Here is a 14,307-nt window from a genome sequence, read left to right as displayed (position 1 = left end):
TTTTAACCATTGTCCCTTCCCGTATTCTTTAATTATATCAACTATAATTAAGGTAAATTAATTATAACATATGTAGGTTCTTAAAGGCCACCTATTTGCTCCTGGGAGTTACAGGGGGACCCAGAGCTCTGCAGAACTAGACTCTATGCAGCCCTTCAGAACCACTACCCACAAATAACAGACCACAGGCCAGCAACTGAACTCCACAAGATGACAGAAGCTGATCTGAGCCCTCCAATGAAAACGCATCTTCCACTTCTAATCAGAGGTAAGGTGGCAGAAGGGAAGTTGAGTCAGAGAAACTCGTTCTTGATTTCTTTGTATTCCTGAAATTTTTCCTATTCTCATCATGACCATTTACAATATTATGCTTTTACTTTTTATTCCCACTTGCACAAACTAGGATACACAGGAAAAGGGAACCACGTTTGAGCAAACACCTCCATAAGACCGGCCTGTAGGCAAGCCTGTGGGACATTTTCTTGATTATCGATTGATGTGGGAGGGCCTGGTCAACTGTGAGTGGCTACTCCTGGGCAATGGGTCCTGGGAAAAGAAAGGCAACTGAACATGAAGCTGAATGCAAGCCAGAAAGCAGTGTTCCTGCCTCCAGGTTTCTGCCTTAAGTCCCTACTTTGTCCTCCCTCAGTCATGGGTGATGAAGTGGGACCTGAGAGCTGTAAGATGAAATAAACCCTTTCCTCCATAAATTGTTTTTGATCATGATGCTAATCACAGGAATACAAAGCAAAGTAAGACACACACATAAATTTCACAAACCTGTTATGTGGGACATCATAAAAAGAGCTCTAAACAAAAGCCAAATGCCCAGGCCCTGCACCTCGACTGAGCAAAACAGTACAGTTGTTCCTGTGTGGGTGAGCCAGCCCCCAAAGGAGTGAGCAGGAGAACTGGTCCGGTTCCTTGCTGCCTACTGCAATGGATGAGCTAGCCAGGGCAGTCTGGAGAGCTCACCTTGATAGTGTAGATACTGCTGATGAGGGAAAGCCGGCAAGCTGACCAACCCAACTACCACCCAGGCCCAGAACCCAGGTTATGAGTTGGTCCACCCCAACATCTACCTTATCAATAAACTGCTAGAGCATGTGAAGGGGGCAGGCCTGCAGATCCAAAGCTTCAGGATCTCCATGACATGGGGCAAGAACAGAATATCCAAGAGGAGTCCCAGTGAGGCTCAGTATAAATGGTATAGTAGAAGCCAGAGCCCTTGAATCAGATCTATAACTCATTGCAATGAACACTTGCAAGTAAAGATGTACAGATTAAAGGGTATTTTGTGTGACTCACTATGTCTCACTACAGCTTCTACACTGAGACTGACTGACCTTCCTTCCTTCCTTCCTTCCTTCCTTTCTCTCTCTCTCCCTTTCTTTCTTTTGTATTTTGGCTTGCTTTAGTTTTATTTTAAATTTTATTTTATTGAGGGGGCATGGTTTGTAAGAGCAGAGGGTGGATATGAAAGGACAGGGAAATGAATGGGATCTGGATGCATGATGTAAAAATCCACAAAAAGTCAATAAGAAAAAGTCTTTTAAAAAAGCCAAATGTACTGCTTCCCACTCACTCTCTACCATGGTCACTGCTACATGTGGACACTGAACCCTTGCATGTGATTAGATTCAAAGCAACCAGTAAAACATGCACACAGAGTTCAGAGCCTCAGTACAAAAAAAGGAAAGAAAAATACCTGACTCACAAATGCTACATTTATGTTTATCTAAACGACAACAGCTTGGATAGATGAAATTAGGTTTCAAGATTCCAAAGATATGCTGGGTGTGGTGATGCATCTGTTATCGAAGCCATGGCAGGCAGAGGTGGCAGGGGCAGGAGGTCAAGTCTAGCTTCAATTACATAATATGTCTGAGTGCAGCCAGAGCTACATGAGATGCTATACTTTAAAAAAAAAGTCAAGGAGCTAGCAAGATAGTTAAAAGCACTGACTGCCAACAGCCAATATCAAACTAAATGGCAAGAAACTCAAAGGCATCCTACTGAAATCAGGAACAAAACAAGGCTGTCTACTCTCTCTATATCTATTCAATATAGTACTTGAGGTTCTAGCTACAACAATAAGACACCAAAAGAAGATCAGGGGGATACAAATTGGAAAAGAAGAAGTCAAACTCTCACTGTTTGCTGATGATATGATAGTTTACATAAGCAATCCCAAAAATTCTACCAAGGAACTTCTAAGACTCATAGACACTTTCAGTAATGTAGCAGGATACAAGATTAAATAAAAAAAAATCAGTAGTCCTCTTGTACACAGATGCTAAATGGGTTAAAGAAATCAGAGAATCAACACCCTTCATAATAGCCACAAAAAACATAAAATATCTTGGACTAATTCTAACCAAACAAGTTATGGACTACTATGAAAAGAACTTTAAATCTTTGAAGAAAGAAATTCAAAAAGACACCAGAAAGTGGAAAGATTTCCCATGCTCTTGGGTAGGCAGAATTAACACAGTAAAAATTGCAGTCTTACCAAAGGCAATCTACAGATTCAATGCAATGCCCACCAAAATCCAAACAAAATTTTTCACAGACCTTGAAAGAACAGTACTCAACTTCATATGGAAAAGCAAAAACCCAGGATAGCCAAAATAATTCTGTACAATAATGGAACCTCTGGAGGCATCACAATCCCTGACTTCAAACTCTATTACAGGGCTACAGTAATGAAAACAATGGTATTGGCATAAGAACAGACAGGGGGACCAATGGAACCAATGGAACTGAAGACCCAGATATTAATTCACACACCTTTGAATACCTGATTTTTGACAAAGAAGCAAAAAATATCAAATGGAAAAAAGAAAGCATATTTAACAAATGGTGCTGGCATAACTGGATATCACCATGTAGAAGAATGAAAATAGATCCATATGTATCCCCAAGCACAAAACTCAAGTCCAAATGGATCAAAGACCTCAACATAAAACTAGCCACACTGAACCTCATAGAAGAGAAAGTGGGAAGTACACTTGAACACATTGGCACAGGATACCACTTCCTAAATATAATCCCAGAAGCACAGACATTGAGAGCAACAATTAATAAATGGGACCTCCTGAAACTGGGATGTTTCTGTAAAACAAAGGACATGGTCAACAAGACAAAACAGTAGCCTACAGAATGGGGAAAGATCTTCACCAACCATCAGAGAAATGATCTCCAAAATATACAAAGAACTTAAGAAATTGGTCATCAAAAGAACAAATAATCCAATAAAAAAGGGGGTATAGACCTAAATAGAGAACTCTCAACAGATGAATCTAAAATGGCCAAAATACACCTAAGAAAATGTTCAACATTCTTAGCCATCAGAGAAATGCAAATCAAAACAACTCTGAGATTCCATCTTATACCTGTCAGAATGGCCAAGATCAAAAGACACTGATGACAACTTATGTTGGAGAGGATGTGGGGTAAAGGGAACACTCCTGAATTGCTGGTGGGAATGCAAGCTGGTACAACCCCTTTGGATATCAGTATGGCAATTTTTCAGAAAATTAGGAAACAATCTACCTCAAGACCCAGCAATACCACTTTTGGGTCTATAAACAAAAAGGATGCTCAATCATAACACTGTTCTGGTCTTCGTGGTGCACAGACACACATACAGGCAAAACATACATCTGCAAAAAATAATCTTTTAAAAATGTCATTAAAACTCCATATAATTCACTGCACACATAAAACTTGAAAGTAGTGCATGAAGAGAGACACACAAAAGGCCCCAAAGGCCACATGTTGTAAAATTACATTTATATGAAATGGCTAGAACACATAAATCCACAGAGAAGGTAGACTAGCAGCCACCAGGGGCTGGAGGAGGGGAAGACAGGAAGCCACTACTACTGAGTGTAGAATTCCTTTTAGCCATAACACAAATGTTCTAGAATTCGATAATGACAATGGCAGAGCATACTGAAGATACTGAGAACATACTGAAAAACACTGAAGTATACATTTCAAAGGGGCAAATTCAATGGTATCTGAATCATATCTCAATAAAGTTGTTATTAAAAGTCAATCTCAGCTTTTACTTTTTTTTAAATGGGGCTTTCAGAAAATTTTCAATCATTTGATATTTCTGCAGGACAGCACTGGACTACCATTTGCTGAATCTACTTTGTGTTTGTGTGTGTGTGTGTGTGTGTGTGTGTGTGCGCGCGCGCGCACGCATATGCCTGTGGATGCAGACGTACACCATCACAAGCATAAGGAGGTCAGAGGACACCTTCAGGGCTGCTCCACCCCTTTCACTTTGCTTTAGACAGGGTCTTTGCTGTTTGCCACTTCATATGCTAGGCTAGCTGGCCTGGGAGCTCTCAGGTAATCTTCTGTCTCAGCTTCCTATCTTCCCACTGGAGCACCATACAGACTTGTGCTACTGCATCCAGCTTTAAATTGATTCTGGAGATCACACTCAAATCTTCATGGTTGCATAGCAAGTGCTCTACTCACTACGCCATCTTCCCAGACCCTGAACTTAGTGTCGTGAGGCAAATCACTTCTACTCGGACCTGTCTGTAACACAGTTCCCGTCATTAACAATGAGCATATGAGGTGCAGTTCTGCTATCCAAGTTTATAAACTCTTATAACGTGCATGAAGATGAAAAATTTTCCACCCAGCATTGATTCCCCTAAAACTGATTTTTAACAGAAGAACTTATTTTCAACTCAAGTTCTATTACTCCATGGGCTTTCAAGGACCTACCTAGTCTTTCATATGAGTAAGGATAAAAGAAACAGCCTAGAAACAGCAAGATAGAACCAGCTAAAACCGGGGTGTCCTCACCTCAATGGTCTGTGGAACCATACATCTGCGAGGGCCGTGCGGCACACCTAACTGGCCAAAGGCATTGGATCCACATGACAGAACTTGACCTATTTCTGCAAAACATAAGCATTCAGATTACAAATCAAAGAAGTGAGATACCTGTGACCAACAGGGAAACAGGGATGAGAGGATACAGCAGGCATCCTGTGCCTCAAAGCCTTCTGGCCACTTTCCTTCTTTAGTTCCTCCACACTAAAGATTACCTGCCACCTGTAGCCTTAATGGCTGATTACCTGTGCAGAGCACTTAACTCAGGGCCCAGTACTGAAGTGACTGAACACTTACTCCCTCTTCATGTTTCCCACTTCCCATGTCTCCAGCCAACAAATTCTGCACACTGTGATGCTCTGGGCCTTTTTCCTCCCTGCCCTTCCCCACACACTCACCTGAAGAGTCTGGAGAAAAGGACAAGACATGTATGGCCTGGCAAAGTAAGGGTTTCCCCTGGAAACAAGTCTAAAGTTTGGAGGGCAAATTTGTCCCAGAGGAATGTTAGAACCACCTGTCTTCATAATTAACCCTGTCTTCCAACTTAACCTTCATCCATAAAAATATGATAGTCTGTTCTCCAGCTGTGACTGGTGCCTTTCTCACAACTTGTTGTGATGTGTTGGAAACAGTGCTCCCTTCTGCCTCTTTCGACCCTAACATGGCCCATAATAAGTACTTCACAAAGTGATATCTAGCATTGAAATTCTTCATGTGGAAGGAGGTTTTCTTTTTCAGAGCTAACCTAGTCAGGGCCTCCCATGCTCAGCAAGCTGCCTCCCCAGCCCATCTGGACTCTGATGATTACTGTCAAACTGGATACATATGGAACTCCTCTGCAAAACAGAAATGGTGACAGCTGAGGAAGACTGAAATACTGGACGGCGGTTCGTGAGTGTACAACAGGGCATGTTCTGAAGCAGGGACCACTGGGCATTGCAACAAAGAAAAGTACAGGGAGTCTTGCAAGTAAGAAGAAGGCAGCAGACAAAGGAGCCTCTGTAGAAGGCTGTGTGCAAAGGCCTGGGACTTTCACTACACATCTAGGGATCCACGAGCATGAAGAGACAGAAACTACAGGTGTCCTTTAAACCCAGACCAGGCAGCTAGAAAGGACAAAGTTAAACAGAGAATCAATTAACAGAGTAACAAACCAGCTGCTTCCAAAAGAATTATTCTAGCAACCCTTCAGCCATAACTCATTCTCTGACCTGTCTTCATAGAGACTAGATGTTTTGAAGGGAGACAGAGAAATAACTCAGTGGTAGAGCCTTTGTCTAGCACATGTGAAGTCCTGGGTTTGAGCCTCAGTAATGTCACCATGGAAGCCCCTTGGTGCTGTGAGATCCCTGCTCCCTCGTTATTATACAGTGATGGCTAGCTTTACACCAACTTGACACAGGCTAGAGACACTGGAGAGGAGGGGCCCCAACTAGAAGATATGGCTATAGAACATTTTTTTTAATCAGGGACTGACGGAAAAGGGTCCATTTTGGGTAGGTTCATCCTTGGTCAGGTGGTCCAGATTCTATAAGAAAGCAGGCTGAGCAAGTCAGTAAGCAGTATTCCTCCATGATCTCTACATCATCTCCTGCCTCCAGGTTGCGGGCCTGCTTGAGTTCCTGTCCTGACTTCCTTTAATGATGGGCAGTGATGTGTAAGCCAAACAAACCCTTTCCTCACCAAGTTCTTTGGGTCATGGCGTGCCATCACAGCAGGAGACATGCTACCTAAGACAACGAGCAGATAAGAACTCTTATGGCACTCCTGGTCAGCTAGACCAGGCACATAGCTCTCATGAGCGTTTGGGACTACTAATGAGATCCGGTTCATCCTCCAGTCTCTGGCAAATGTATATTCCAGCCTGATCTCCTTTATTGTTAAAATTCTCCTTGTAAAAGGTACCCTGCAATTTCCCTAATGAGAACACTTATTGGTTCATGGGGTGGTTCTTTTTTGTTGTTGTTGTTTGTTTGTTTTGTTTTGTTTTTCTTCAAAAGTACAGAGGCTCTTATTTAATCAAAAACCTTGGTGGTGATATTTATTCAAGAGAGAGCTTACCTGTGAGCATAATGGTAAAATCCCAGCCACAGGCCACCTGTTTGATTGGACAACCAAGAAGAGGCTTGCAGATGGTAAAACACAGAACATCTTCTGTGTGGCCGAGCCCCAACTGCCCATCTTTATTCAGGCCACAAACAAAGAGTCCTCCTCTATCTGCAAAACAGATATTTGATCACACTGTGAACCCCAAGTTTGCATTTGCATTAATTAAATAAAATGAACCTTAAGACAGGAGGCTGAGTAAGCAACCAGTTGACAGAAAGTATTCATAGAGCATCAGAGGGCATTTGGAAGAGTTAGAGAGACACACAGGAAGTAGCTGGGAGGGATTTGGAGTGGTTTGGCTGAGCATAAGGACATTTTCTTTGGGTGGCACCGGTAAGGAGAGAGGGCTAGCTAGTTGTTACTTCACCTCTTTGAGCTCACAGGTTTTCACCCCAGCCTTCATATCTCAGGTCTTATTTAGAAATAGAACAATAGAGATTTAGTTAAAGCTCCAGTTAGTGGTATCCACAGGAACAGAATTCCCACCATGCTGTGGCCGGAGTGGCCAGACCGCTTCCAAAGAAGCAGGCCGCAACTGCGGAGATTAAAGTGCTGGCGGAAAGAATAGCAGTAAATTAAGGCACAGCCACTATGACAAAGTTAAAACAACAAAGCTCCAGTGTCAGCATGACAGGGAGAGAGTCACAACTCCCAAAGTAAGAAAAGGTTACCATGCATTATTTGGAGCCACAGACAAGGATTCTTGGCCATACTAATGCTATTAACTGATGCATGCTTATGTGTTCTGGAACCAAAGGATCAGGCCAAGGACCTCCAATCTAATGGTTGAATGGAAACTCCCAGTTCTGTAACAAGTGCCAATATCGCCAAATGGAGCATCTATGATCACAGGAACGCCAACATCAACTCAACACTTAGAATGTGCCAGGAGCTGTCCTAAGAGCTGAGCATGGAAGTCCTTTCCACACGTACCTAGGCCCCATAATACTTCGAAAGGCCCATACACCTTTAATTAAGCTGTCTTAATTTCAAATTGTTTTAAGTTGATTTTAATGTAACAATAATTCATATATAGTACAAATGCCATTCTTAGGTATAGTTACTTTATATCAGTACAGTTGTAAAATATAATTTTTAGCATTTCTTTACAAAGGAAGGGAGGAATCCACGATGACAGGAACACCAAAGGCCTGTAAAAGCCCTAAAACACTAAGTTTATCTACTGGAAAACCCTAAGTTTATCTACTGTTATTATCCCCACAGGACAGAGAGAAAACTGAGTGTGCTAGTTAGCATTTACTATCAACATACACAACCTACAATCACCTGGAAGGGGAGTACTAATGAGGAATTATCCAGACCAGGCTGACAGGTGGATATGTCTGTGGGACTGTCTTGACTTCTAACTGATCTGAATGTGGGCAGCACCATTCCATGGGCTGAGCCCTTAACTGTGTTAGAATAAAGAGACCAAGCAGCCAGCGGGCAAAGATGCCTTTATTTCTCTCTACTCTCGACTGTGGAGGTGATGCTTTAAATTCTTGCCTTGACTCCCTGCAATAAAGACACGCTGCCTATATTAAGTCGAATAGAATCCTTTCCCCTTCAGAGGCTTGTGGGCAGGCATTTTATCACCACAACAGAAGTAAGAGCAGACCACTGCTTTACAGGGAGATACTTGCCAGAGCCACAGAGCTAATGAACTAGAGAACAAGCCCCTGAGCCCAGGGAGTTTGAGCTACAGCTCCCATTCCCAATCGGGTGCCATACACTGCCTTTGCTAAGCTGAAGTATGTGTGGCCCCCGGTACTCTCTGGGCACTAGGACAGAAAATTAAAGACAAGGTAAGGTAAAGTTCTTGATCTCAAGGGCTATTTCACCTACTTGCAAAGGTTTCAAAGTAAAACTCAAACAGGTTGTAACACGTTCACCAACTTGCCTTATGACCTTAAGCCTTCCTCTCTGAGCCTTATTTGTATAAAAGGGTAGGGAAAGGAAAGGGAAGGAACTCAGAAGTTCAAGCTCTGGCAAGCTAGGATTCCCTTAATGGTTATCTGGCTCTTTCACAAAAACAAATGCTGCTCTCTGAGAAGTACAAAAGACTAAAAGATGGCAAGGTTTTTATTTCCAAGGGAAAACACCTCAATACAAAAGTGAGTGGTTATCCATTTGAGAAGAGAGCTACCTGTGACAGCTGCAGAATGGCCCCCACCTCCTGTGACACTCCTGATGCACCCGGGTTTACAGAAGCTGCTCAGTTGCTGGGGAAGAAGTACATCTTCCTTGTGGCCAAGGCCAAGCTGCCCGTAGCTATTTGCACCCTGGGGATAAAATACAACACAGAAGAAGAGCAGTTTGAAGGCCCAACTGTCAGCATCCATCTAGCCATCGTGTCCCTCGCCCCGACACACCTCTCAGAGCCCATGACATCTCACACACCTGTTCTTAGGAGGCTGTCTTGTCAATCTACATTGAGAACCAGCCCATCTGTGAGCACTGTGATTCCTATTTCAGAGGCATCTGTGGCATCCACAACTTAGCCGACCATGTGGCTCACCTTTCCCTGCAGGTATACAACACTGCTCTAGTTTGCTGCTGGGGGAAGAGAGGACCGAGACTGATCAAGCAGAAGCCATGGAGAACACTGCCTGGGACTCACTCTCTTGCTCTCTCCACTGAATTTCTTAGAAAGCCCAGGCCCATCGACCAATGGATGGTACCACCCACAGTGGACTGGACCTTCCACATCAATCACCAACCAAGATAGTCTCTTCAGAGACGTGCTCACAGGTCAATCTGATTGAGGCCTTCCATTGACATTTCTCTTCCCAGGCGATTCTATGTGGCATCACAAGGGCAATAAAACCCAATCAAGACTAAACTGCCTTTGGGAATCAGACCAAGGAAGCCCTCTGATAAAAGCTAATTATCCAGGAAAGATGGGAAAAGAAAAAAAGTTGGTGGGGAGGGAGAGATAAAGAAAAAGTTGGCAGAAAACACTCTGGAGTTAGGTTTGTGCTCCCCTCCCCACATCCTCAATGGGAAGCAGGCAATGACTTTCTGTATTTATTCAGTCAGCTAAGGATGCTGCATCCCTAACAGGAAGCATCATCATTCACCTGTGATGTGGGAAGGTCATTGGTTAATTAATAAAGAAAACTGCTTGGCGCGATAGGTCAGAACATAGGTGGGTGGAGTAAATAGAACAGAATGCTGGGAAGAAGGGAAGTGAGCTCAGATGCCATGCCGCTCCTCTCTGGGGCAGATGCGATGAAGCAAGCCGCCAGGTCAGACATGCTGAATCTTTCCCGGTAAGACTGGTGCTACACAGATTACTAAATATGGGTTAGGCAAGATATGAGAAGAGGCTAGAGCTAATGGGCCAAGCAGTGTTTAAAAGAATACAGTTTGTGTGTTGTTATTTCGGGGCATAAGCTAGCCAGGTGGCCAGGAGCCAGGCGGCAGGAACACAGCCTGCGGCTCCATACTACAGAATGGCGCCCAATGTGGGGCTCAAACCCACGACCCTGGGATTAAGAGTCCCATGCTCTACCGACTGAGCTAGTACAAGACCTAGGCAGTTTATCTCTAAAGGGCTTTTTCAAGTATAGCATTTGGAGACTCCAAGATTCAGATCTCCCTTGTAGATCTATGCTATCAACTGCATACATAGTTCAGGTCTAGGGGTACAGCAGAGCAACAGAGTGCTTACCTAGCGTGTTCCTAGGTTCAGTCACCAACACTGGAAGAAAAAAGTCTCTAGTCTGAAATGTTTACAGCTTGGTTACCAAAATAGAATTCAGTATATACACAAATACATATCACAAAGATGCTGTAAAGAAAGGGCAATGTCCATTAAGTGAAACAGTAAGATCTCTGTAACAAAAGATATAAATACAATAGTGAATACACACTGTAAAGAGCCGAAGGCCCAGAATGTTCTAAGTTTTCAGAGCTTGCCATATTCACTTAAAGAAGAGGAACTGTGAACCCACAGTTCTTAATACTTAATACTTCAGAAATTCCTCTCTTCAAGTGTCTACTCCCAAGCTGGTTCTTTTGGAGGTGAGTGGTGGAGCCTTTAAAACCCATCTTCTGAGGACCCCTGAATGAGAACATGTGACTGGAAATAACCCCCAAGGCATGAATGCAAACCCACTTGTAAAACCCTCCTGTCCGCTGAGCAGCAGGGCTCCAAGAATGAGCTACGGGAGGGGCACAGGTCAAGAGAGCCTCAGGAACAATACAGCTCCTACTAAGTGTTCTCTGCAGACACGACAGACACCTTCAATCCTCACAACTAAGGTGCATTAGCAATCATTTTACAGATGAGGAAACGGAGGCCCAGGGAGGCTCAAGTAATGATCCATAGTTACACAACGGCGTGACCAAGTCAGTAGTTGGCGTCTTTCTTTAGCTCTTACTGTGTCTAATGAGGATGTGCTTGGAGGCAGCCCAGAGGGTAAGCCACAGCCTCTGGGTTGCTGCTCACCTCCAGCACTTTAGCACCTTTCTCTTCTTTGTATCCTTCCTTGGCATTACAGTGAGGCTTGCCTACTTGACTAGTCTACCCCATCTCCTAGAGATAGACCATGAAGGCAGGGACTTGGTCTTACTCATAGCTACTCCCCTAAACCTGAAACTGCATTGGCCATGTCAGGTCCAAGGCTCCACCCTGGAAAGGTCAAATGCAACACTGTTGCAGAGTGAAGCAGAGAGCATGTGCTGGGGTCTCTAGCCAATCTGGTTGCCCCATTACCAGGCTTACAGGATGAGAAATACTGGAGGGAGAAGACAGGCAGGAACAACCCCAGGTTCACACTATGTACCAGTCTCTATTGCAGCAAGAGGCCTTAAAACCAAACTGAGCAAAAGAAATTTTAATATACTTTATGACAACTATGTATACCTTCCTTCTTTACAAAGGATCCAGACAGAGCTTATGCACACACGCACACGCACGCACGCACGCACACACACATACCCTTGTGAGAGATGAATTGTGTTTCTCTAAAATTTCTACATTAAAGCCCTAACCTCTTAAATGTCCCGATATGGCTGTATTTGGAGTCACAACCTTTAAAGAGGTAACTAAGGTTAACTGATGAGACTGTAAGGGTGGGGCCCTGGTGCATTCATCTAGTCTCCTCCTAAGACACCAAGGATACCCACCCACAAACAAACAGCCACCTGAGGCCTCAGAGAAACCCAAACCGTCTACACCTCAATCTTGAACTTGCAGCCTCCAGCTCTATGAGAAAATAAATTTCTATTGTTCAAGAATCCAGCCTGTGGTGTTTTGTCACGGCAGCAGAAGCCAACTAATACACGCACCCTGAATACGCAACAGGAAGACTATGCCAGCAGGCCTCCAAGCACACTAGAAAAGTGAGGTTCGACCCTGTTCTGCCTCTGTCCATTTAAGGCCGCATCTGAAAGGCTTTTTCTGTCAGATGTTTTTCCTCTGCCAGAAAGACAACAGTCTCCTGGCTGGAAAATGACAGGCAGCAACACATTCGGTTATTAACCCCGCCCCCACCTCAAGTGCTACCTCAGGGAGCTGAGTCAGCTAGGCCATGCCAAGATCTCCCTTCCAGCAGCCTGACACTCAGCAAGTGAAAGATATGTCAATGACTACCAATCTTGGCAGAAACATAGGTGCTATAGCCTCCTCTAGCAGAGGAACTGGAACACCTTTACATGTATAGATTTCCCAAACCTTCCACATGGCTGTGCGCACAGGTACTCATCTGTTTCGTCCATTCTTTCATTCATTCATTCTTTAGTCAACAAATATTTCCCTGGAGTCTGCAAGATGCCAGACACCAAGAGAGCCAATGTGAACACCACGATCTCAGTACTCACTCTCAGAACCAAGGAGACTGCCGTTAACGCATGCATCCTATCACAATTTTGGCATTTAATATTAAGAACTGTAACATCCAACATATGCTTCCTGCCACACATGTCCCCCACATTCGCGAGCATAAAGCCTCCTCTCCAGTCACACATAAGGATTCTCTCAAAGTTCAGTGTCAAACCTAAGCAGCCAAGACTTCCACGACCCCAGAAAAGGTAAGATCCGGTCGGAGCAGAGTAACAGCAAATACGCAGGGTCTGCGCCTCGCGCGGTCACACTCCACAGGCCTCACATCCACAGGATGCTCCCCAGGGTGACGGCGCTGGAAAGGAGCCTCCCATCCTCCAGGCAAAAGAAAGATTCGATGACACAGGTGGCCCTACGAGCTGTCACCAAGCGATCTTCTCTCTGTCCAGCCTCCACGCAGCCTTCCCAGGCGCTCAGGCAGCCGAGAGCTTTCCCAGAATGGACGCTCTCCCCTGAAGGTAGGGTCTACCGAAGAGCCTCAGTCCCTCGGGTCCTCAGGCCCCAGTTAGCAGCAGGCCCCTCAGGCACCGCCGCGGGGAGACCCTCCCTTCGAACCCTTTCCTTCCTGCCGCAGCCCGGAGCGCTCAACCCAGGACCCTGGCATGGGCCTCTGCCTCTCAGCTCCCCCTTCACCCACGCAGACGCCGGGCGCTCCCGGGTCTCCGCGCCCCCAGTCGCTTCCCGAGCCCGGGGGCGGAGTCACGTACCCAGCCGAAGAGCGCGGCAGCGGCGGAGCCAGCCTCCAAGACAGGGAACTCGCGCGCCGTGCACACGCTCCACCGGCACTTCCGGGAGGGGCTGGCACGGGGCGGGGCCGCGGACGTCAGGGGCGGGGCGAGGCCGGTAGCTGGGCGTGGCCTGCGGGACGAATCGAGGGACTAGGCGGGGCCAGTGGGCCTGGAGAGGGAGGATGCTGGTGACAGTTCTCTCCCCCGCCCCCACGCGAAGGAACTCAGCCAAAGCGCGGACCTCGTGGCCTCCAGGCAACACACCCGTGTGTGTGTGTGGGGGGGGGGGGGGGATGTGTTCTTCACCCACGCTCGTAATTCCGCATCACACTCAGTCATTCGGAAAGCTCTTTACGTGCCCCATGCTGCCCAGAGGGCTGACCTGACAAGGATAACACAGCGTGGTGGGGAAGGGAGCTGAGCCCGGAGGTGGGAAGGGTCCAGTGCGGAGTCCTCCGGGAGCTGCCTTAGCCCGCTTCTCTGTGCATGTGGGAACCTGAGAGTATTGGGTGGCCTAGCGTCACGACGGGGAATGCACACCTGGTAACACCCCTAGTACTGGCTATTGTCTGTTGTGTCCCTAAGCTGTCCCCACCCTCCACAACTGCCTGCCCTAATTCTGATCATCAGGATGAATAATTCTCATCCAAGATAGATTTTCATATAATATGGCTTTTATCGACGATGTCATGACGTTGGAGAGAATTAAACAGTACAATGTACCAATGTGCACTAGGAAAGTGGAATTCAGAACCTGAA

At 45.5% G+C, this 14,307-nt stretch overlaps 1 protein-coding gene across 1 annotated transcript in view; it reads right to left on the bottom strand.

Moving 5' to 3' along the window:
• The window catches only part of Sergef (secretion regulating guanine nucleotide exchange factor), a 229,238-nt gene extending 215,351 nt beyond the window's left edge, over positions 1-13,887 (bottom strand). The window contains 5 exon segments of the mRNA XM_041674688.1: positions 4,834-4,928; positions 6,925-7,080; positions 9,119-9,254; positions 13,528-13,678; positions 13,859-13,887. Of these exon segments, the coding sequence (XP_041530622.1) occupies positions 4,834-4,928; positions 6,925-7,080; positions 9,119-9,254; positions 13,528-13,678; positions 13,859-13,887 (567 nt within the window).
• Positions 13,888-14,307: the final 420 nt, after the last annotated feature.

The sequence above is a fragment of the Microtus oregoni genome, unplaced genomic scaffold (genome assembly GCF_018167655.1).
Source record: "Microtus oregoni isolate MIOR12 unplaced genomic scaffold, Mior012 000000F_ref0000247, whole genome shotgun sequence".
In the NCBI taxonomy this organism is placed as follows: domain Eukaryota; kingdom Metazoa; phylum Chordata; class Mammalia; order Rodentia; family Cricetidae; genus Microtus; species Microtus oregoni.
Note: the sequence above shows the minus strand (reverse complement) of the source record. Positions and strands in the feature narration are given on the sequence as shown.